The sequence below is a fragment of the Rhincodon typus genome, unplaced genomic scaffold (assembly GCF_021869965.1).
Source record: "Rhincodon typus isolate 14 unplaced genomic scaffold, sRhiTyp1.1 hic_rhity00001663, whole genome shotgun sequence".
In the NCBI taxonomy this organism is placed as follows: domain Eukaryota; kingdom Metazoa; phylum Chordata; class Chondrichthyes; order Orectolobiformes; family Rhincodontidae; genus Rhincodon; species Rhincodon typus.
Genome location: NW_025967301.1, coordinates 1 through 25,000, shown reverse-complemented (window position 1 = coordinate 25,000; position 25,000 = coordinate 1). Strand labels below are relative to the sequence as shown.

General features: G+C 39.3%; 2 protein-coding genes across 2 annotated transcripts; one reads left to right on the top strand and one right to left on the bottom strand.

Annotated features, from left to right (window-relative positions):
* Positions 1–6,673: 6,673 nt before the first annotated feature.
* LOC125481309 (calpain-7-like) lies at positions 6,674–17,937 on the top strand (the record flags this gene model as incomplete). Its single annotated transcript, XM_048592684.1, has 6 exons — positions 6,674–6,749; positions 9,175–9,320; positions 10,832–10,894; positions 12,565–12,695; positions 14,548–14,631; positions 16,996–17,937. Coding segments are annotated over 6 exons (645 nt in total), but the record flags the coding sequence as incomplete, so codon positions are not given.
* A 166-nt stretch (positions 17,938–18,103) lies between these two features.
* LOC125481310 (SH3 domain-binding protein 5-like) lies at positions 18,104–22,039 on the bottom strand. The gene is made up of 2 exons (XM_048592685.1): positions 21,786–22,039; positions 18,104–20,558 (listed from the first exon to the last, which is right to left on the bottom strand). The coding sequence occupies exons 1-2, from the start codon at positions 21,856–21,858 to the stop codon at positions 20,386–20,388; spliced, it is 246 nt and encodes an 81-aa protein (XP_048448642.1). The 5' UTR covers positions 21,859–22,039; the 3' UTR covers positions 18,104–20,385.
* Between the last annotated feature and the right edge of the window lie 2,961 nt (positions 22,040–25,000).

The window sequence follows — 25,000 nt, the reverse complement described above, 5'->3', positions numbered from 1 at the left end:
TGTTATTTGCAAAGCGTTATATAAAATTGCAGAATGGTTAAAGCAGGGATTAAGGCTGTTCAGCCCATCAAGTCTGTGCTGGTGAGATAATGATTTAATCTGGTGGAAAGTTTATAGTGTTTTACACTTTTTTGGTCTTTCCATCTCTGTGTGCAGCTTCAGTAGTTTTTCTTTGTTGCTTTGTAGCTACTGAATCATTTCAGTGCCTTGTGTATATAATTCTTAGTTGTTGTTTGAGAGCTCAGAGTGGAAGTTAGTTGTCATTTAATGAGGTTCCAGAGTTGGCAAGCTGTTTTCTTATCCATTTTAATTTACTTTGTCTTTAAACTGTTCCCTTATGGAAGTTAAATGTTTTGGATTAGTTTGTGTATTTGAAGGTTGAAGAAGGCCACTATGACTTTTGTAAACTGGAAAACTTTCATACACGGAATGTGAGCGTCAGTGGTTAGTCCACCATTTATTGCCCATTCTTAACTGCATTGAAGATGACAGTGGTGGACTACTTTTTTGAATTGCTGCAGTCTGCATGGTTTAGATACTCCCGCTATGTTGTTAGGTGGGGAGTTCTAGAATTCTGATCCAGCAGCGATAAGGAAAGATATATTTCCGAATTGAATGGTGTCACCCTTGGATAGGAACTTGCAGGTGGTGATGCTGTCATGTCCCTGCTGCTGTATCTTTCTAGGTGGGGGGAATAAAAAATCCCACATTTTGGAAAGTGCTGTTCAAGAAGCTTTGGCAAGTTGCAGCACATGTTATTAGTGATGTGTACTGCATCTTGTAGATGGTACACATGCAGTTGTGAAATGGGAAATGGTGATCCCTTGCAACCCCTGCCCTCTCACACCCTCCCGCCAGCGGAGGCAGTGGCATACTATCCCAGGTCAACACTGTGGGAACTTGGTTTTCTAATCCCACCGCAGCAGATAGCGCAATTCGAATTGCACTGAAATGTTAGCCTAATGGCAACAATGAAATCACTGTTGATTGTAAAAACCATCTGGTTCACTGATGCTCTTTAGGGAAGGAAATCTGTTGTTACGTGGTTTGACTTACAGGCTCCAGACCCACACCACTGTGATTTACTCTTAATCATCCTCTTGGGCAATTATGGCCTATCAATGCAGGCCCAGCCAGTGATGCACACATCCTGCAAACAAAGGAAAACATAACTTCATGTTGATGATGGGATATTCCGAGATGATAATGCTGTTATGTGTCAAAGAAAAGTGCTTAGATTCTTCTGTCTGGAACCTCTGTGTCACAATAATTGCATGCCACTTTTCAGCCCCCAAACCTGAATATTATTCAGGCCTTACTGAATATAAGTTTGAACTGCTTTATCCAAGAAATTACAGATCGATCTGAATATTGAACAATTGTCAATGGACATCTCCAGTTCTGACCCATTTACGATTGAAGAATAATCCATGTTTGAAGCAGGTGAAAATGGTTGGATCTATGATATTGCTTTGAGGACCTGGGGCTAGGATGATTGAGCTTTCAACAATTACAGCTAAATTCCTTTTGTGCTTTGTATGATTATAAACATACGAGAGTTTTCTTCCTGATTTCCCATTGATTTCAAGTCTAGTAAGGCACCATGATGCCATATTCAATCAAGTGCAACCTACTGTCAAGGGCAATGATACACAACTTAATTTGAATTTCAGCTCTGTTGTCCATGTTTACACCATGGATGTTTTGAGGTCTGAAGTGAGGTCTTCATGGAACCTAGACTGAGCATTGCTGGGCAGGTTATTGCTGAGCAATCTTTTTTAAAAAACCTATTTTTCTAATCCATCTGTTCAGTGATGTTATTACACGCCTCTGGAGCAGGTGGGACTTGAGCCCAGGCCTTCTGGTCCAGGGGTAGACATTACCACTGTGCCACAAGATGGGTTGATAACACCATTGACAACACCTTCCATCACTTTCTTGATAATTAAGTTTAGCTTATGCAACAGTAATTGTGGATTAGGTTTGGTCTGCCAAGGACAAGAAAACTCAGCAATTTTTCACTTTTTGTCAAGTAGATGGCAGTGTTGCAGCTATGCTGGAACAACTTGGCGAAGGCCATAGCTAGTGCTGAAGCTTAAGATGTCACCACCACAGCTGGAATTGCTGGGGCCAATGGGGCCAATAACCTTTGCTATATATATTGCACAAAGCATTTCACAATATAATGTGGAATTAATTGAATTAACTAGAGTCTAGCTTTTGTGATGACAAGGACATGAAGAAGGCTGAGACAGATCAAATTATCACTTCTGGTTTAAGGTTGTTGCAAATGCTTCAGTCTTGTATCCTGCACTGATGTGCAGGATCTCCCCATCATTGATGGGATGTTTATGTAGCCTCCTCCACCCATTGTTTGTTTAATCGTCCAGTGTTCGTGACTGGATGTTACAGAACTGCAAAGCTTTGATTGATCAGTTGGTTTTGGGGTTATAATTTATGTAGCGTGCTTCTTTCAGCATTTATCTTGCATGTAAATCTGTGTTGTAGCTTCGCTGAGTTGATACCTCATCTTTGAATTATGCTTTACTTCTGTTTTTCCATGTTCTTCATTCAACCAGGATTGATACCCTGGTTAGACAGTATTATTGGAACTGGACTACGAGGTCACAGGTCGTGATGGAATATGATTCTGCTGCTGCCGATGGCCCGCAGTGTCCCATGTTTGTCCAGTTTTGCCTTGTTGCTTCTGTTCTGAATCCATCCCATCTAGTACAATGGTAGTGCAATGCAAAACAGACACTCATTTCAGCAGAGAAGGGGGGCCATTTCAGACTATGAACTTCTGTCACCTTTTAATGCAATCCACTTAATCTCATTCCCCTGCTCTGTTTGGTAGCCCTGCAAGTTTAGGTTCCTCAAGTAGCCATCCAGTTTACTTTTGCGGTCATTCATCATCCCTGCTCCCTCTACTGTTATTGGCAGTGAGTTGCAAACAAACTAAGAGCAGAAGTAGACCATTTGACACCTTGGGTCTGCTCTGCCACTCAAAAAAAATGACATTCTTCGAATTGCATGGTGAATTTTCCCCTCTCCCCTCCAGCTTTTATTACCCAAAACCTTAAACTCATGCTCTCTTGTCCTGTCTCATCAGCTAATGAGAAAAACTACCCTACCTAAACCTAACATAATCATGTACACCTCAATCTCCAATCTCCCCTCATGTTGCAAGGCAAACAACACCAGCTTCTCCAACATTAACTTTGTAGCTAAAATCCCTTATGCCTCAAGTCCCTCTGGTAAATTCCCTTAGCGTCCTCTCAGAAAACACTTGCATCCTTCCCAGAATGTTTTCTAAGAGAAGATTGGTGAGAGGAGATGATTGTGTTGAATTCTGTGGCATGCAAAATGTTTTGTCTCAATTGACCATTGATCTGATGTTACGGAACTTTGCTTTTGGGTTCAAAAGCTTGAGTGCCATACGTAACACAGTCATTTTCCCAGTTCATTGTTGAGGTCACCTTTTGAAATGTGGTTTCTCCCAAGTTGTGCTCTGAGACAGTAAAGCTGCTTTACAGGCGTGGATTTAAATGCTGTGGAGGAAAAGCGATCTTTTTTACAAAAGTAGCAGAGTCCTATGACTGCTTATGTTCCAGACATTTGAATGCACTCTGGTACAAAAGTTGAGAGCTTGCATGTGATTACCATTGTGGTAAGCTCTGATTTTAACTTGGATATTGTGACCGGGGACAGTCTGGGGCCATTGAAAGAACTGAAGAGGCCAAAATCAGTCTGTACCACACTTGCGCATCTAATAACCAAGTTTAACAGCAGCACATGGCAGGTGAGGTGGTGGGATAGTGGTGATGTCAATGGTCTGGCAACCCCGAAACCCAAGCCAGTGTTCTGGAGATGTAGGTTTGAATCCTTCCATGGCAGATAGTGAAATTTGAATCCAATAAAAACTGAATAGGGAGCTGACCTGCTGGCAACATGTAACCACTGTCAATTGTTGTTTAGAAAAAAAGCTATCTATTTTACAAATCTGCTTATCTGTTCTAGCCTATTTGTGACTCCAAATGCGCAGCAATATGGTGGACTCTTTATTGCTTTCTTGGCAATTAGAGATAGGCAATTAATGCTGTCTTAGCCAACACATTTCTGAGTGAATAACACAAATAAGTAAAATTGAATAAATTTTGTAGCTTGTTCTATACTTGCCTGTAATCTTGTGTAAAATAAAACAGAGAATTATAGATTTGACTCCAAATGGGACTCCTTAACAGTACAATTCATAACAAGATTGAGATTGACCTTGTTCTTCTCTTCATTTCCATTGAAAGCTTTGTCCTATAGACTGAGGTAACAAGAGAAAGTGGTTAAAGAAAACAATAATAATGAATTCAGTTGTAACGGGAAGAGACAGGCATTTCTACAGCTGCAAACTTGACTCCAGAATGGTACATTGAGCTCCTTTACCCTGGCAATAGGGAGGCAATGAGCAGCTGCAGTATAATCAAAGGAAGGAAGGTAAACATCCAGAGTTCCATGGGACAGGCAGACCCAGAGAGAGAGAGAGACAAAACAATGTTGAGGCAGCAAATAAAAATCCTGATGTCAGATGTATAAAGCTCAATATCGCAGAAGACAGTAAGAGAGTACAAGGATGAAATTCAAAAGGAGATTGAGGAAGCAAAGGAAGGCTATCAGTGCATGTTGGCAAGCAAAATTGAGGATAACTTAAATACATAGAGCAAGGATAATTAAGGAAGTAGGACCAGTTGGAGAATCAAGTGGTAGAATGATTAAACAGCAGCTGAGAATGTTTTTCTTAAATCTGGAGATCTGATACTCAGTGCTTGAAAGGGTGGTGAAAGCAGAAACCCTCTTTTTATTAATTTTGGATATGCCATGAGGTAAGTACATCTCCATGGCTATAGATCACATACTGGATTTTGAGATAGACTGGATAGCCAGCACAGTCACAATGAGTCAAATAGCTGCCTTCTGTGCAGTAAATTTTATGTTTTATATGATGTCCTTTTTTCCTGATTCTATCTTCTTATAAATGTAAGCATGTTGAGGAAATGGAGAGGGTACAGAAAAGATAAGTAAGGTAGCCAAACACTCATGTCTCAGGCTACGAGAAGAGACTGGAGAAATTGGTTCTTCTTTCAACATAACAGAAGGTTGCAGAGATATCTCTTGCAGACCTAGTCAAAATTTAGACAGAGATATCTCTTACAGCCTCATAGAGTCATAGAGCTGTACAGCACGGAAACAGACCCTTCGATCCAACTCGTCTAATGTAGACCAGATATCCTAAATTAATCTAGTACCATTTGCAGGCATTTGGCCTATATTCCTCTAAACCTTTCCTATTCATGTACCCATCCAGATGCCTTTTAAATGTTGTAATTGTACCAGCCTCCACCACTTCCTCTGGCAGCTCATTCCATACATGCACCACCCTCTGCATGAAAAGGTTGTCCCTTTGGTTCCTTTTAATCTTTCCCCTCTCACCTTAAACCTATGCCGTCTAGTTTTGGACTCCCGTACCCTGGGGAAAAGACCTTGGCTGTTCACCCTATCCATGCCCCTCGTAATTTTATAAACCTCTAGAAGGTCAGCCCTCAGCCTCTGATGCTCTGGGGAAAATAACCCCAGCCTATTCAGCCTCTCCCTATAGCTCAATCCTGCCAATCCTGGCAACATCCTTGTAAATCTTTTCTGCACCCTTTCAAGTGTCACAGCATCCTTCCTATAGCAGGGAGACTGTACTCACAAGTTAGAAAGAATTCAACAAGCCTATCGAATTATTGTTTCCACTTGTCAGTGATTTGAAGGAATAGATTTCAGACCATTAAAACAAATAAAGCAGCAGTTTTTAAATCCAAATGAAGCAGGGATGTCTTGTTGCAATTGTACAGTGCCTTGATGAGATGACACCTAGAATATTATGTGTATATTTGGGCTGCTTATCTGAGGAAGAATGTTATGGCTATGGAGGGAGTACAACAAAGGTTTGCCAGACTGATTCCTGGGATGGTGGAACTCGTATCTGAAGAGAGACTGGATTGTTTAAGACAATATTTACTGTAGTTTAGAAGAATGAAGGGGATCTCATAAATTCCTATAAAAGTCTAACAGGATTAGACAGGATAAACACAGGAAGGATATTCCTGATGACTGAGGAGTTCAGAACCAGGAGTCACAGTCAAAGGCTACAGGGTAGGCCGTTTAGTGCTGAGATGAGGAAACATTTCTTCATAATGAGAGTGGTGACCCTTGAAATTCTCTGCCAAAATGTTGTGGAGGCCAAAACATAGCATTCTTTTAAGGACAAGTTAGGCATAGTCTTAGGGCTAAAGCAATCAAAGGGTATGGGGCAAAAGTGGGACAAGGTACTAAGCTGAATTATAAAACCAGATCATATTGAATGGTGGAACAGGATTGATTGAAATAGTTTTTGGGATCATGAAATGCTTTACAAGAAGTGATGATGGAGGCGGAATTGATTATAGATTTTAAAAGTCGAGTGAACTTGTACTGAATTTCTTTTAAAGGGTGTAGGAAAGGGTAGGGGCATGGGACTAAGCGGATAGCTCTCTGAGAAGTGGCACATGGGCTTTTTTCTATGCTGTAAGAGTTACAAGAATTGTGTGTAATCTGTTCATTCTCTAACCTGACTGGTAAATTTGTATTCTCATTCCAGGATGATTTTGCCCACAATAGAGAATTCATAACATTGGTAGTTTACCAGACTGGAGGAAAGAAGGTTTACTATCCAAGTAAGTAGAATATTTATGAAAATGTCAGAATTAGTAAGACTTTAGAGAAGCTCTGGGAAGATTAAAGTGGAACGATTGCATTAAAACTGAAGAATAATGGTTGTTTAGAGCCATGTTATTGCACATAAAATGTCATAAATCCTGACAAAAAGTAACATCGCAAGTCCAAGAATAAGAAACATAAAAGTAATTGAAAGCCAAAGCAAAAGAAAAATTAAGTTCCAGCAAAACAAACTGTCTAAGTGATTTGTGCAGAAGTGGAGCAGTGCAACACATGATGAACAAGGAAAACTGAGAATAATGGATGCTAAAGTGTGATGGTTTGTTTTAGCTTTCACTTGGAATGTAGAATATAGGACGTGCACACAGAATCAAAAAGCTTCAAGCAAACTTGAGATTAGAATGACATTTTCATTCCATGTATTCATGGAAACGTGAATTAGAATTTTTAAATAAATTATAAAGATGGTGGTTCAACTAATAGTTTTTTAACTCTCATTTTGGTTAGTAATTTGATTGAGATCTGGGAGTAGAAATGGGAGGGTGGTAGAGGCTGAATAGGTAAATATGTTCCATGCTGGGATGGACAGAGTTTTAATGGAATAAAGGATTATGGGAAAGAGCTGGAAAGTGGCGTTGAAGATTATCACATCAGCCATGATATCATTGAATGGTGGAGCAGATACAGTGGACTGAATGGCCTACTTGTGCTACTATTGTCTTATCATCTTATGGACTTAAAGTTGTTTCACTTTTGTAGATACATTTGACAGGATGCCTGTACAGATCTAGGTTCCACCAACAGCCAGATTAGTATATTTTAAATCTCTACTGCAACAACTTGCATTTATATAATACTTTGAGAGATTATCCTATGTTAAAGGTATTTCATAGGAGCATTAATAAACAGTATTTAACAGAAGCAAAGAAGATACTAGGTGATTAAAATCTTGATCAAAGAGGTAGATTTTAAAGAACGTGTAAAAGAAGATAAAGAGGCAAATCACCTTTAGGGAGGAAATTCCGAAATGTGGCGCCTAAGCAGCTGAAAGCATGACTGCCAATTATGGAGCAAAGGAAATCCACGAAACACAGGAGATTAGAATTGCAGGAAAACATATTTATCTAATCATTGTAGAACTGGAGGAAGTTGCAGAGATATAGAGGGGTATAAACATGAGTGAGAATTTTTGAAATGGCAGCACTGTGGCTCAGGAGCCAGTGTATTTCAACAAACAGAGGTTATGGGTGAATGGAACTTGTGCAACAAAGTTTTGGATGAGTTCAAGTCTGTGGAAGATACAAGGTGAGTAACCAGTCAGGAGAGCATTGGAATACTCAAGTCTATAGATAGCAAAACCAGGTTGAAGACAAGCTGCTGCAGTGGAAATAGTCTTTTTGGAGAGGATATGTGGATTGGCAGCTGTTTCGGAGCAATCGTCTGCTTAAGATAATGAGCAGGAAGAGAGATTGAATCAATGACTAGGAAATGGAAGTTGGGACACAACCCAAAAATCTCCACCTCCAGCATTGTGTCTCTTTACCATGTTATCTAACAAGCAATTCAGATATAATTAAAATGCTCAGTTAGTTATTGTAGTTTCCAGAGTGCTGCCTGCACCTTGTTTACTAGTGGTCAATTCAGGATCTGGTAAAGTTGGTAGATTTTCATCTACACAAGACATTTCTTTACTGTATGTAGACAAGTTATGCAAATAAATCTGTAATTCATCAATGCTTTTGGATGGTTTGCAGCCAAAAGATTGGTGCAGAGCAGCTTAATTTACAATATTTATGGTCAATTTTTTTCTCAACATTGTGCTGTTGATTTTAAAAATCATTTTTAAAGCCACCTCCATGGAACTGGAAAAAAACCCAATGAAATGATGATTAATAATGGCTCAGAACTACCTGAGAGCCATGCCAGAAATCCAACACTAACAGGACAAGTGCATGTTTGAACAAAAGTGCTGGTGTGCGTGAAATTCTCTGTAAATTAATCATTGAAATAAATTTGCATAACAGAGCTTTAAGATTCTGGGCTCACACTAGAAGTGCAAAGAGACAGTGAAAGCTGCCTCCTTATTTTCAGCTACTTTTCTGGTTGCACATTTAACTTTGTTGTTTTTCATTCTATCTCCCAAAATCATTTTCAAGGTGACCACCCCAAAATGCATATTTCCATTAATAGTGTCTTATTTTTAGAGGCAGATTGTCACTTGTTGCAACCTCGGAGAGTGTAGTGTACTGTATGACTTGCTTTCCCAATGCTTGTACTAAATGAAGATTGGGACTATGTTGTAATTAATTAATTTAAGTTTAAACTATAATTGCAGTCAGATATCAGGTAATCCTGATTCTTGTATTGCATGCGCTGAATTTTTAGTTTGAGAAAATTGTTTTTAAATGTCACATTCAATTGCAGGTGATCCTCCACCTTTCATTGATGGAATACGAATAAACAGCCCTCATTATCTTACAAAGATCAAGTTGACAACACCGGGGACAAACACATTTACTTTAGTGGTGTCTCAGTATGAGAAGCAGAACACCATCCATTACACACTGAGGGTACGTAGGTATTGCACCCACCTGCTTTCTCACTGTTGTTACAAACTGAATGTTAAATTTCACTTCAGTTGGATACTCTGCCTGACATGTCCAGATTTATTCTTACCTTGGTCAGTTTACTTCAAAGCAGTTTGTTCTGTGAAGTTTTTTTTCCCCAGGGTTCTTGAAAGATACAATGTATTAAACAATGCAACTTCTTCCTACCTACCTGCCAAACAAGTTTTTATTTTAACCCTGACCATTTAAATGGCCTATTATAGACTCTGATGAACGACTTGAGTCGGAAATAGAGGAATATGAATGGACCAGTGGAAGCAGATGGGTGTTATAAGTTTTTGGAAAATAATGAGAGAAATACCTATGACAGGGCTGGAGACCAGGAGCAGCAGTGTTCTAGAAACCAAGAAAAGAATACTTGCATATGTTTCGTACCATTCACAATCTCAAGATATCCCAATGATTTTGCCACCAGCTGAGTAGAGGTGTAGTCACCGTTGCAGTGCACCAGTCACTGCATCTGAATAGCATATACAATAAGATAATGACCAGATAATATTTTAGTGAATTTGATGAGAGAATATTTTTCCCTGGACTAAAGGAAAGCTGTCCTGCTTTTCCTCAAAATGCTGAGAACGGCTACATTCCACCTGTGGCACAGTGTGTCCCCATGTCTGAACCAGCAGTTCTGGGTTCAAGCCCCAGCTGCAAGAGAGGTGTGTTATAGCCATCTCTAAATAGGCTGATTAGAAAATATCGAGGGTTGTTGTAGCATAGTGATGGTGTTCCTGCCTCTGAGACAGTGTATCCAGGTTCGATTCCCACCTGTGCAAAAGTCTGTCATCACTTGTCCAAACACGTTGATTAAAAGTTGTTTTAACCTTAAAGGGACCTATGTTTTTAATACTGTCAGACAGGGCTTTGGTTAAATGTCTCATCTGAAAGACAGCAGCTCGGACTGTGCAACTTTCAGTGAAGTGTCATTCAGTGAATGCATGGTCAGTTCTGTGAAGTGGTGCCTGAACCCACAACCTTTTCAGTGAGTGGAAACTGCTATCAACCCAGTTACAACTGATAATGCCAGGATAGAGCAGTTGGAGTTTGGAACAACAGCCAGTCGACAATCCCTACTTCGCAAGTATAATGAAAGGGAAGAGCTAAGCACGAGTGAATCACTTGTTTGAGGAGTAGGTTGGATAGGCCATTCCTACTCGCTGTTAGGATTCTCGTATCACAAGTGTGAGATGACTGGATCTTACAAAGGGATCAGTGCTTTTTAGAGAGTAGGAAAAAAAAGGTAACTTTTTGAAAAAGTGTGACTAACAGTGGAAAAATTACTGTTGAATAGTTTCCTCCTAAACTATGATTCACACATCATTTATGTGGTATTATCTCATTTAACTGGGTGGTAACTTTCTTTTTCTCAATGCCGATCTACTGGCAAAACTTGCTAGACTTTACATGAAAGACAGAAAATATGTTTTTTCTTATCATAGTTTTTTTTCTTTTAACAGGTATACTCCATGTGCAAGTATTCATTTTCAAAGATCCCATTTCCATACACACATTACAAGAGGGTGAGTGTTTCTGGCAACCAATTGTCAAATTAAAAAATGTATGTAGATATATACTGGTTTCTGGAATTATCAGTAAAGCTTAAATATTTTGGAAGTACGGTTGAAGTTTACGGTGATGTAAGATAGGTGTCAAAAAGTTGATCTGCAATAAATTTACAATGTACTAAAGGAGACCTAAGGCATGACAATAAGAGTCATCAGTCTAACTGTAAGTCACTGATCTGATTCACCTGTCACTCCATTTCTTGTGCTTGTGAAGGTCCTTTTAGTTCAAGGGAAAGCTGAGCATTTCGGTGTGTCTCCTTAAACAAAGACTGTTTTCCCATCAGCTGCCTTATTCCATTAGATGACCTTACCTTCAGAGTTGATGAGTAACCTCCACTCTGAAGCCAGTCAGAACAGTTCTGGATTCTTGGAAGAGAAGACAGTGTTTATCATAACTAAAAGAAGAACACTTCTATGAAAATACTTGGATTCCACAACATAGAATCTTGCCACATAGAAACAGGCCCGTCAGCCCACTGGACCTGTGCAGCTCTTTGAGGGAACTTTCTAACTCATCCTAACTCCACCTTCTAGAACATTAGCATTTCAGTAACATTTACGAAAGGAAGATGGATTGATGTTTCGGGTGTGATGCTTTCTTCAAACACACCTACTCTCATTTAAGCCTGTGTAAAAGTAGTTTATTACTTTCCCAGTGAGCCATCTTGGTCTCTATAGCATCTTGAGCCTTGAAGTGCTGTGGGGGAGTTTGCTAGCATGGTTGCATTTTTCCAATTATTACAGTGGAAATTACCCAGTGCGCTTGGAAGGAATAATGTGCGAGAATTCATTGTACAGGCCAGTTGCCATAAAATTTCAATGAGGTAAATATTTTCTTCAAACTTTAAAATTATCAACCCGCCTATTCTGTGTAATCCAAGTATCTTTACAGCACAACAGACATATCAGGAATTTTATTCTTTATAATCAACAGAAGTCATCTTGAATCTATCAAGTATCACTTCAGTCACAGAAAATTGAATGTTGTGCCTAGTTATCAAGAGGTTGATTTTATTTTATACAGGCTTTGGGAAGTCTGTGAGAGGTGTTTAAAATTGTGAAAGAATAGGAGAACGTAAATCGATACAAGCAGGTTCCTTCCTGTAGATCAAAAGGTCATAGATATACAATGTAGAACAAAGTGCAGGATAAATTTCTTATGAGAAGTTAAGGCTCTATAATTAGCTTTTTGCGTCAAGTACAAACCTATGTCAGCATTCGGGATTCGATTGGACAGGTGGATGATGTGAAGGGAGGTGGGCAGGTAAGGGAAAAGGATGTGTGAATGTGATTTAAGACAGTTGGGTTAGATACAAATTACTCAATGTATTTAATTACTGGTGCATTTCCAAGTTTTTGTAATCCAAACTGGAGCATTTCAAACTGCTTGTATAAATTATTGACAGCTGCTATAAGTAATTCCAGATCTTGTTTTTGTCTGTTCACCTAGTCCTGCAGTTTCAAAACACAAGTCCTTGATCCAGCAGAACAACCAGGGATGAAAGGGTTTTTTGAATTTGTTTTCATGACATGTCTGTAAGAGCTGCAAATACTTTGTTGAAATGCCTCTTCTGAAAGTTCCATGATTGCAGCAATCATGTTTTCGATGTGTATGCTTGTGCCAGGTAAATGGTCAGTGGAAAGGTCCGAGTGCAGGAGGATGTGGAAATTACAGAGACAGCTACAAGAAGAATCCAGTGTACCAAATCAGTGTAGAGAAAATTGGACCATTGCTGATTGAGCTACGTGGGCCGAGGTCAGTAAAGAGTAAAAATAAACTTGGCTTCAAATTGTATTTGGTTTCTTTGTTTATTTTTGATTGCAGTAAGAGCTGCTCATTTTGCTAAAATTATTTTTAAAAAAAAACAACTGCTTTTATTTTCAAAGTTAATAATATCAAACACTAATATATGCTATATTGAAATTACAGCGCAGAAAGGGCCTGTTTAGAGATCTATGCTAGTGTTTATGCTCCATGTAACCCTTTTACCATCCTAGTTTATGTAATTCTGTTCCTCGTGTGTTTATCAAGCTTCGTCTTAAATGCATCTATACTATTGACCTTAACCATCTCGCGTGATAATAGATTTCACATTCTGGCTAATCTTTTTTTTCTCCAGAATGCCTTACTGAATTTATTGGTGACTTTCATTTATTGGCAAGGGAGGGAGTCACTGACAATCATTTATTTGTAATGCCTAGTTTTAGATTCCATCTGCAAGTGAAATCATCATCTAATACCTCATCAAACCCTTTTCATCATTAGAAGGATCTCTATTAAGTTGTTTCTCCACTTTCTCTTTTTTCCAAAAGATTCTAATTCTGTTCAGTCTTTGTAATGGTTTGTTATGCAAATGTAAATATGGAGATTACCTCAGTATCCCTGCTGCTTTTCAATAAAAAAATCTTGCTATAATGAAGCATTTTCTCATGCTGTCATTTCAAAATGCATCCTGGATGCACTTAATAAATCTTGCTACTTCAGAACAGAAAACACAGGCTTATGTGTGATTTGTTTTCTTCAGACTGTTGTCTTTCTGATCTCCGTAAATCTTTGTCAAAATGACAGTGCTTCTAATTTCAAAACGTAATTAAGTATAAATAATTTTGGGAAATGAGCATGTCTGTCAGCTGCGTAGGTTTCTAAACCTGGTATGCTGAATAGCTAAATACCGTGTACATGACTTTACATTGTAGAAACTTCAAAGTTAAATGTTACACATTAATGAAGATGGCCATTTGGCCCAAATGAATTAATCCACAAAGACCTGACAGTAGCACCACTCCCCCCCCCCACCCCCCCCCCCCCCCCCACCTCCATTCTCCTACATGAGAATTTCTGGTTAATATTAAAATTGCTGTTAATTAAATTGGTCCTTTGTCCTGCTTCCAAAGTAGAATTTTATCCTGGCTTAAACTTTTTCATGACCTGAAATATCTTGTATTCCTCCATGTTATAATGTTATATACTGGTCAACATTTAGTCCTTTCTACCCATGTTTGTGGAAACCCCTCCTTCCGAGTCCAAAGCAGTAATAGCAAGATGGGAAGCTTACTGCTGTGGGAAGTTGAATGAGTAATGACATCTTCAAAACAGTAAAAAGTCCCACAGTGCTTTACAAAAATCTTATCCTAATACTTGGTGCCAAGATACATGAGATATTACCACTGATGACAAAAAGCTTTATAAAAGTAGATTTAAGGAGCATTTTAAGAGGAGGCAAAGGGTTTTGAGGAAGAAATTGCAGAGCTTGGAACTTAGCCAGCTAAAGACACAGCCAATAGTGCAATTAAATAAGTGATGGACATACAAAAAAAATCAGAACTCAGGGAAACAGATCTTGGAGAATTTTGTAGGACTTCAGAAGCTTACAGTGATAGGAAGAATGAAGCAATGGGTATTTAAAACAGAAGAACGAGGTTTTTATAAATCCAAGTGTTGCTGGAGCAGGTGTCAATGTAGTCCAGTGAGCATGGTTGTTGGATGAATAGGATTTGGTGTGAGATAGGTACACGCTCTAATGGTGCATGGCCATACCAACCAAATGAATTTATAAATGATTGAGCATGAACATTTTGTTAGTTACCTACTTTTCATCTCTTCACAGGCAATACAGTGTTGGATTTGAAATGGTGACGGTCTCAACAGTGGGAGACACTGAATTCCATAAAAAACCCAGTGGAGATTACAGGTACTGCTGTTCACTTGTGTGATCCTGTCAATGGAATTTGTTCTCATTGTCTTAGCAAAATATGTTTTTAGTAACTGCCTTTACTTGAGATGTTGCTACTTCCTGAAATATTTGGGAGTAAAATGAGATTAATTCCGAAGAAGACTCAAAGTTAATTTTTTCCTCCACAGATGCTGCCAAACCTGAGCTTCTCCAGCAGTTTTTTTTTTTGTTTTTTAAATTCTCAGGGCAGCTGCTTTCAGTTTTCCCACCTTGCCTGTCATCCACGTCCATCCATCCTTACAAAGAGCTAAGTTCCACCAAGCTCATGTACTCAGCTGGTAACCTCTGCTTTTCCAAGGCCAATTCCCTCCAGGCTCCCTGCCTACTGCTCTGTTCCTTCCCTTTTAGGTTTTCCCTCTTTTTTTCACTATGCTGTCTCCAACTTAATGTTCACCTCCCTCCAGGCTGAGACTTTTCTTCATTCACCAGGAGCAACATTTGTCCTTCTCATGTTTTGTAACCTTGTATAACATATTTGCTTTCAGTCATTTTTAAGATCTGAAACTAGAAAAATGTTGAGCTGATTTTTGATGTGTGGGGGACATGTCACTTTTATGTTTGTTTTGTCATGTATTTATAGATATTTCCTAATTGCCCTGTTTGCCTCTGGAGCAAGTGGGACTTGAACCTGAGCCTCCAGGCCCAGAGGCAAGGACATAGCCATTGCAACAGAAGTCCTTTCCAGCCATTTGTATCTCATTATTGAACAAGGAACCCTCTAAGCCTGCTCTGCTGTTCAATAAGGTCAACTCCACATTCCCACATATCCCTACCAATCTTTCATCCTCTTGGTAATCAAGAATCTGCCTTACAAATATTTAAAGATTCTACATCCACTACATTTTGATGAGTTCCAAAGACACTTGACATTGAGAGAAAAAATGTTTCCTTATATCTCTCTCTGTCTCTCTCTCTCAAATGGGAGACCCTCATTTTTAAATGATAACCCTTAGTTCTAGGTTCTCCCGGAAAAGGAAGCATCCTTTTGACAACCAACTAGTTGAGTTCCCTCAGGATCTTGCGTTTCAATTAAGTGCCTCTGACTCTCCTAAACTCCATAGGATAGAGGCCTAGCCTTTCCCCTTAAGGCACTCCACTCATTCCAAATATTAGTCTCATAAGTCTTCCCTGAGCTGCTTCCAACAGTAACTCCTGTAAGTATGGTGGCTAGTACTATAAACAGTATTCTATATGTCTTCTGACTAGTGCCCGGTATGATTGCAACATAATCACCATACTTTTGCATTCAGTTTCCCTCACAAAAAAAAACTATTAGCTTTCATGATTCCTGCTGTACCTGTATACTAACTTTGTGATTCATGCACTGCAACACCCAGATCCCTCTGCACCTCAGCTATGTAACTTCTCACTTAGATAATATGCACTTTTATTCATTCTGCCAAAAATAGGCAATTTCATATTTTCTCCGATTGTACTTCATTTACCAGGTTTTTGCCCACTCATTTAATTTATCTAGATACTTTTGTAGGCTCCTTGTGTCCTCTTCATAACTCACTTTCCTACCTCTTTTTTTTGAAGTGTCAGCCACTACAAGGTTGTGGCTTCAACTCCACTCCAGAGATTTGAGCCCATACTCCACCCTTGCACTCCTGCTGCAAAGTTGAGGAGTAGCTTCAATGACAGTCGGGTTGTCCTGGGCTGCTTTCTTAGGTGATCTTAAAATATCCAATTGCATTATTTTATGAGCACAGTTCTTCTTGGTATCTTTGCCAATCTTTATCCCTCTATCAACATTTCACAGAAGGGTTAACTGGTTAATATCTCTTTGCATGTAGCAAAGATCCACATACAGAAATGTTAGCTGCCATGGTTTCTACATTAAAGTAGTACAATACAATTTCATTAATTGTAAATTGCATTGGAATGCTATAAAAGGTGCTAGATATATCCAGGTCTGTCTTTTCTTTTATTTCATGGATAACAGTTTTTCGGTCCTTCAGCTTCTCCTGTTTTACCTGGGGTAGCCACCGTGCTGTTTCATCGCCCTCTCTATCCCATCCTGTCAATCACCTTTTCAGTCTTCCCAATCCTGGTACCTTTAACTATCTTACTACTGCATCTTTTCATTGGGTCTTGCCTTCCTGTTCTTCTTCCTGGTAGTTCTATGTTTGTCACTTGTCCCACCACATTTCCTCCCTCTCTCTACAGCAGATGCTCATGTGTTCAACTCATCAGGTATTTTCTGTGCTCCTATAATTCTCACTGACTGCCTGATGTATTAGATTTCAGATTTGTACAGTAAACCGCAAACCTAATCAGATATACTTATTTGACGATGACCACGTGTATTTCTTCCTGCAGATGTGGATTCTGTTACTTGGAAGTTGAGCGAGTCCCTACAGGAGTTTACAATATCATCCCCACAACCTTCCTGCCTGCTCAAGAAGGCCCTTTTTTCTTGGACTTCCATAGTATCATCCCACTCAAGATTTCACAGTTACAGTGAAATGAAGATCTGTAATGAGCACTTTTACTCTTGAATCATGGACATACCTAATAAAAAAGTTTTTTTTTTTAGAAAAGTGACATCTTCTCAGGCACTAATGGAATGTATTCATAGAATTTTTTTGAGAGAGTCTAATGGAGGAGGGTATAGTTGGGGAAGGTTCCTGTACTTCCAATGTCATTCATGTGTTAAGCAAAGTTAGTTCAAGTCTCATACTTTTTGGGGAAAAAATGAAGGAATGATGTTTTTATGATCAATGTACATATTTTTACTGTAGAATATAACTGGGAGTCTTTTGCAATTTAATTTGCAGCTGTTTATCCCCAGGATTGCAATCAGAATAGATTTTAAGTACTTAGTTGAAAACTGTGTTGCCAGCTCTTTACAGGATGATGCAAATGTGGAAACTCATCTCTTAACCTACCTGAAAAGCAGCTGTTGATGTTTACTGGACTGGCTCTGCAACTTAGGGACATGTGCAATGTATATTGTAAAGACCAGTAAATATTTGTAATCATACAAACCAATCTTTTTATAAAAGGTGGATACTGGTCTGGTGATTCTAAACTCAGCTGTATCTATTTCTATTTCAGATTATATTTTTTAATCCATCTTTTGGTATTTAGCATGTATAAAAATTCAGGTTATGCTTCCACACACTGGTTGTGGGAAAATTGAATTTTCATTACAGAAGATACTAAATAACTTTTACTTCATGACTGGAAACATAGGAACTCCTCTATTCAAGTCTGTATATAAACCTTGAATTATGAATAAAAGTCAGCTTCTGTCATTCATGTTCTATTCTGCAGAATTTATTTTGTTCAGGTTTTATGTAGCCAGGTCAGTCAAATTACCTTGTGCTTTGGACATTGCCCTAGTTATTTCCACGTTCAGCTACAGATGCTCTTATCTGGACATACCATAGTAACATATTTCTCTACCAAAGGAAAAGAAGTCACCTTTCAAATCACAAAACACAGGTAATGTTTTAATAAAGGAAATATAGCCAATTTTCACACAGCAAAATTCCACACTTGTGATTGTGCTTAACCACAGGTTCATCTGCAATTTTGATTGAGGGATAAATATTGGCCAGGGCTCAGGAGAAGATTCCTCCCCACTTCAGGGAGAGTGCCATAGAATCTTTTGGGCTTTTGAAAGAGCAGGCACAGTTATTGTTTAACATGTCTATTTGATACTGAGTGACTGCTGTTTAATGTTATATCCATTGGACATGTTGACTTAGATTATGAGCTCAAATCCACAGTATGGAAGTTGAACACAATCTTCTGACTGAAAGCAGCACTATGTGCAGCTGTTTAAGTCTACCTATTAAATAACCCACCATGTTGTAAACAATCAAGTGTCTATAATTATTCACTATTGCATTGCTACACATCTGGTTAATATATTAAGTGAAGCAGCATGATCTGAAAGAGATTAAATCACTTGAACAAAACATTTAGTTTACCAAATGCAGAATAAAAGACTAACTTTCTTCATTTTAAACTGCTCTATTCTTTAAATTCAGTTGAAGTTTTGGACTGTGTGAGGAAGAAAAGCTGAACTGTGGCTATAAGAGCTAGAAATAGAACAGTCTTCAGTCAGCAAAATAAAACAAATATTGCTTCAAATCATGATCGAAGGAAGTGCTTTTCAAAAATCTAAACTTGGCCCCTTAACAATTCAACCCAAACTTTTTCATCCTGAAATCTCAAAGGATTTTACCATCTTCCTCCTAAGGGAACAACCTTATTCCTGATGCTTAAACTAAATGTTCTTTACATTCCTAATAATAGTTTTATTCACTGGTGAAAAACATAACAGTATTTTTGACATACAAAATTTAATGTCTTAGGTCAATGACCTTGCATCATTGACTTGAAACATTTCCTGTTTCACTCTCCCCAGATGCTGAGTATTTCCAGCATCTCCAGTATTTTTGTAGTGTGTTCATTTTGCAACAACAGATTTGAGTGATCAGTACTACTCTTCCATTCCCACCCGTGGCTTTGTACACACAATGTATGGAAACAGTCAGTTGTGAGCTGTAAATGTATTCATAATGTTGATGTGTTCATAACATTCTTATAAGCTAGGTTAATGAAAGAGTCTATAAAATAGTTAAATGCATCATAGACAGTTCTTAATATTACAATACTGAAACAAAATTATACAAAATGTAACACTGAAAACAATGTCTAAAGACTACAACATTTATGACTGATAATGCTTAAAACATAAGGCATGCAATTTTGCCATTAGTCACTTGTACACCTCTCAGATGAGAACCAGGTTCGGCAGACTGGATTAGATGTTTGCTGTGTTAAAATACAGAAAGTTATGAACTGGATTCCATTGCAGTTCAGGACGTTGCTCAACTAGTCAGGCAACAAAATAATGAATAGCAGCAAAACCGGTCAATGCATGTAGTGCATTTGAATTGGCACTAATGGTCGGCTATATAAAAAGAACTAAACGTGGCAAGACAGTAGAAAAATTCTGCAACATCCCATTCCCTTAGCAAAGACTGGCTGACTCCCTACAGTTTCTGTCAGCATAGTCAAAAGAATCTCAATTCCACCTTGTCAGTCTGGCCCCTCTTTCCAACTGTGTTGTTTAACTATTAATAAACATAACAGTGCAGGAAGTGAAACACTGACGGCAGTTTCCTTCTCTTGGGTAAGTCCTCCTGAATAACAAACACAAAGGTCCTCAAGGTCAGTTTTCAACAGGACACAACAACTAAGACTGTCACAAAGTAAGATCTAATCTTCGACGCAGCAAGCATATCCTGACGCAAGGATACAGCTAGTATCAACATGAAGAGGAACACAATGAAGTGGTGCAGATGAATGCAGCACATGATGCAAGTGGATCAAAGCAGGATTTTCTGCTGGTCTGAGCTCCACCTCTGTCTCATACAAGCAGGTCATCAGCTGGGGAACAAAGCAGACAAGAATCTTACTTCACATCCAGTTCAACAGCACAAAAGTGGATACTGCTTCTTTGCCTCCAGTCTGAAATCAGACTGCTAACTACATACTTTGCAGATATGCTATTAATTTTCAACTCAGAACTACTCCTGTAGTTTTCTTTTTCCAATTATAAACATCAGCCACTCTTTAAAGGAAACCTTTCAGTGCAGTAGTTAGACAGCTATTAAAAGGCCAAGACAGTGCGAGCAAGTAAGTCTGTGACACTACATTTCCTGGCACATTTAGGATGTTGCTTCACGATATTTAACAGGTCGGTGACGGAGCCAATCCGCAGACTTCTAGTTCTGACATTCTCTTCTCCTTTGGTTCTGTACACTTGACCGAAATTTGAGTTACTCTGATCTCCAGTGTTGCTTCATCAATAGATTGTTGGTTCATCAGTTTGTCCTCACTTTCAACATCTTCAGCTCGGTCTCCTGCTAACAAAATTAAACTGATTAATGTTGATTGCTTACTGGCTACTTAGGTGAGCATCATATGCCCTACAATCCAATTGTGAGTTCCCTGGATGGAAAAGCAACACATTTTCTACTGGAAAGGAACAGAACCTTTCTGGATTCACCTTGACACACACACTCCTCTCTCTGGGACATAATGAATATTGGTAAATTTGCATTTTTCTTGGCTTCTGCAAAATTATATTCTGACATCATGATTCCTGGAGCTCAAGAGCTTTAGCTGGAAACCACATACATCAGGATTTCGCCCCATTTGCCCCTGCACTTAAAATTACAATATTGTGGGAGGGCAAGAAAACTAAAGATAGTTTTCAGCCCGCCACCAACCTCCTCTTTATCGAGAAGAATTCCCTGAAATTCCTCGTTAAGTTCTTGGTAGGCTTCCACAGGACCTGCACTAGACAGCATGAGTTCTGCAAGGTGACTTGAGCAGCCTGAACTTCAGCAAGGAGTTAGTATCTTCCTCAAGAGACCTGCTTGTTCCATTGACAATGTAAGCTGTGAAATGAGTGATTTATTTTGAGTCCCTTCTTGGGTCAGTGCTGTGTCACAGACTGGGCATATTGGTTTCAAACAGGTGGAACAAAGGACCCCTTCAAGAGGCAATACACCCACACCCTACCATGCACATGACTCTGGTACTGCAAATTAGAGTGCAGTCTGCAACAAGTGGCACAAACACATGAGAGTTTTCATTCCACTACATTCACACTGGCACAGCAGAACCACAGGAATTAGTTGCACAGTCTCCTGTAAACTGGCCATCGTAGAGTCATACAACATAGAAACAAACCCTTTGGCCCAACCTGTCCATGCCAACTTAGCTTCCTGAGTCAAACTAGTCCCACTTGCCTGCGTTTGACCCATATCCCTCTAAATCCTCCCTATTCATGTACCTGTCCAAATGTCTTTTAATTGTAACTGTACCTGCATCTATAATTTCCTCTGGTAGCTAATTCCAAACATGAACCACCCTGTGTGTGAAAAAGTTGCTCCTCAGGTCCCTTTTAAATCTTTCTCCTCTCACCTTAAAATTATGCCCTTTAGTTTTGAAGTCGCCAATCCTAGGGAAAAGACCGACCTTCTCTTACATTTAATAAAAGAGCTTTTGGATTGAAAGAGCAGCTCGTTAAATTTCATCTGCAAAATATTTTCCTTCCGCAGTTACCCTGAAACATTACTGACCTTTTTCAGTTTCACATTCAGGAGAGGAGGCTCCACTGCACTCACTGCGAGGTCCCAGAATGGGTGAACCCATGCCACAATCAGACACAGGACTCAACAGTTCCAAGCTGGGCGGACGGTTTACTGGAGGGAAAGGAATTGTGGGATCCAAGGGGCTGGTTGGATAAGAGCTCAAACTGGACTCTGACTGGCTCTCTGAATCTTCAGAGACAGGGCTGCCACAGTTATCATCTTCAAAAATTTCCGATGTCACTGCAAATGAGAAAGAGATGTCAACAAACAATAGTCAACTGGAATTCAGAAGAAATCCACCATTAAGCTGCACTCAGCCTTATTGGATTGGGCTACTGAAATTATCCAACAAATTTAAAGAGGGATTCCTAATTTAAATCAACAATATTGCTTCTAATATCATCAAATGCATAATACATAAAGATGTCTGATGTCTACATCAACACTTCTGTTTGCAGAATGTTAGTACTTCAGAATGCGCGTTTAGTAATAATTTCAAATGGCAACTGAGAATACCCATTTAACATGGAAATCCATTCCAATAGTGCTCATATGCAGCAACAGATTAGAAGCACAGAAATTTCCACTAAAAACTGGACATTTGACCGGCTGCAGCAGTAACAATGGAGAAACAGCTCTAAACTAATCTGCTTTCCAGTTTTGGCCTGTAACCCTGTAAGTACACGGCCAAGTTAATGAGGGTTTCTGTCTCCACTACTCTCACCAAAGAGTTCTAGATCCTTATCTGAAAATCTTCAACGATTTCTTATCTCCTCACTTGTCCTTCAACAAATTACTTTATATCTATGACACAAATTGACTCCTCTACTAAAGGAATTAAGTCTTTCCTATCCACTTTGATAGGACCTGCATAATTTTACTCACCTAAATCACTGCTCAGCCTCCCGGCTTCCAGAGAAAACAATCTCAACTGGTATGATGTCCCTTTCTTAGTTCAAATTCCATTCCTGACATCATCACCAATCTCCTCCACATCCTTTCTGTTACTAGAACTGCATGCAGTATGCAGACATGAAAATCATCCAGGTCCCTCTGTTCCTCTACATCTCTCCCAATCAGCCTTGCTTTAGCTGTCCTCCCAAAGGCCATTCCTTTCATTTTTCTGGATTGAATTTCATTTGCCACTTTTCCACTCGCCTAATCAGTTCATTGACATCTTCTTCCAGTTTACAGGTTTCTTCCTGACTATCAATCACACAACCCTTATTTGTATCATCTGCAAACTTCTGAAGCACAGCTATTGAAGTCTAAATTGTTGATATGAACAGGAAAAGCATGGTACCTACTATTCCTGCTTTGAGGGACCCCAGTAGAAACATGCTTCCAGTCACACAAAAAATATGTTGACCATAACCTTCTGCTTCCTGGTCCTAAACCAAGTTTGGATACAATTTGCCAATTCTCCGTGGAGTTTCGTTTTGCTGAATAGTCTCTGTGACACAATGACTAAAGTCTTGTTAAAATTCTTTATTATTACATCGAATAAGTGACACAGTGAAATTCCTTCCTACCTCTCAGCATGTGAATTCCTCTTTCGGTTCTTTACTTCAAACCATTGGTGATCCTTCACACATATCATCCTGCCCCAAATCTTTTAACAAGTACTGTAACCACTCCCTCTCCTTTTTAATCCCATTACCACACCCAAAAATTGGGAATAATGAACTGCCATTCTTTTTCTTTAAGTAATAGCTATGAACTGACATTTCTAAATGTTGGTGTGTGCCCTTCAGTTCAACTGTTTTATTCACTAGACTCCTTGCGTGGCCAAACTCCATACTTGTCTATTTTTCAGGCATGGCTTTCCACATTTCACTACAAAGCTTTTGCCTTCTCTTTCCACCTTTGCTTCTCTCTCTACCAAAACTACACCATGGCTCCCATTTCTTCATCAAGATTTAAACTCTTCCCAGCAGGACCGTCAAGCCTCCCAATGAAGATGCTGATCTCAGTCCTGTTGAGTTACACCTATTCAGCTTGTATGGGTCCTACCTCCCTCTCAACCATTCACAACATGCTTTAAATCTTTCCAAGGCCATTTCAATCAGTCATTCAGCTGCACTGTCCTCCTACTTCTGTACTCTCTAATGGGCGTCACTAGAAGCAATCCATAGATGACTGTTTTTGAAATCTTGCTCATTTCTTTCTTTCCCAGGAATTTGTGCCCTCAGCAATGTTTAGAATTGAATATTTGTCAGCAAGCAAAGTCCACTCAGGGGAGTCCTGCATCATTGCCCGGTCCTCCTTATTTGTCTGATAGTCAACCATTCACTCTCTGGCTGCATGTGCTTGCAGCATGAGGTTGCCATCATTTGAAAAGGTGCTCTCCACATAGTATTTATCCTCATGCAAAGTTGGAGCAGAAGCTCCTTCAGCTGGCAATACTTCCCGCACATGATTTTGAAGAGATGAGAGTATAAGCCTAGATCCTTTTGAGACGTGAATGAGAATTATTTTGCGAATGACTCATTGATCAACAGAAAGGAGAAACTGAAAGGACCAAAAACAGAATTTAAAAGACGGATATATCTCACTTTAGAATTGTGAGGCAAAGCTGCCATAGTCTTACCAGTCTGCTCTCTCAGGTGACTGGTGGTGGTTTAACCTGGAGGGTCAATGTGCCTCAGGTGAAGGAAGAAGTGGAGAAGGACAATCTTTTTTGGTAACTACAGCCAGTGTGGGAATTGAACCCATACTACCAGTGGCATGCTGCATTGTAAATCTGCTGCCCAGCCAACTGAGCTAATCAACCCCCTGTCTCCCTTTAAGGAGACTTAATGGAAAATGGTTACAACCACGAGGAGGTGAGGCAATTTGTAAACAGTTTTCTCAGGTCACCAAGCCTCATAATCATGCAGCATTATGGATTCATGGAGCCAGTCCGTCTTACATAATCCAGGATAAACCTGGCAACATACATAAATATGCTGAGGTATATGGCAGTTCCAGATGTAATACATTAATGATGGTCCTCTCAACTGGCTCAAGCTTTAAGAAAGTTTCCATGACATATTTTGCATGGAAAGCAGTCTCACAAACATTCCAGAGTTCTCAAACACTGCAAAGCTTGCTGTTCATTTAAAATAGGCTGACTAACCATCTCCTCTGATCAGGCTATTGTTTTGCCTATTGTAACGCAGAGACTATTTGAACGAACATCACAGGGGCGAAGTTTATTACAT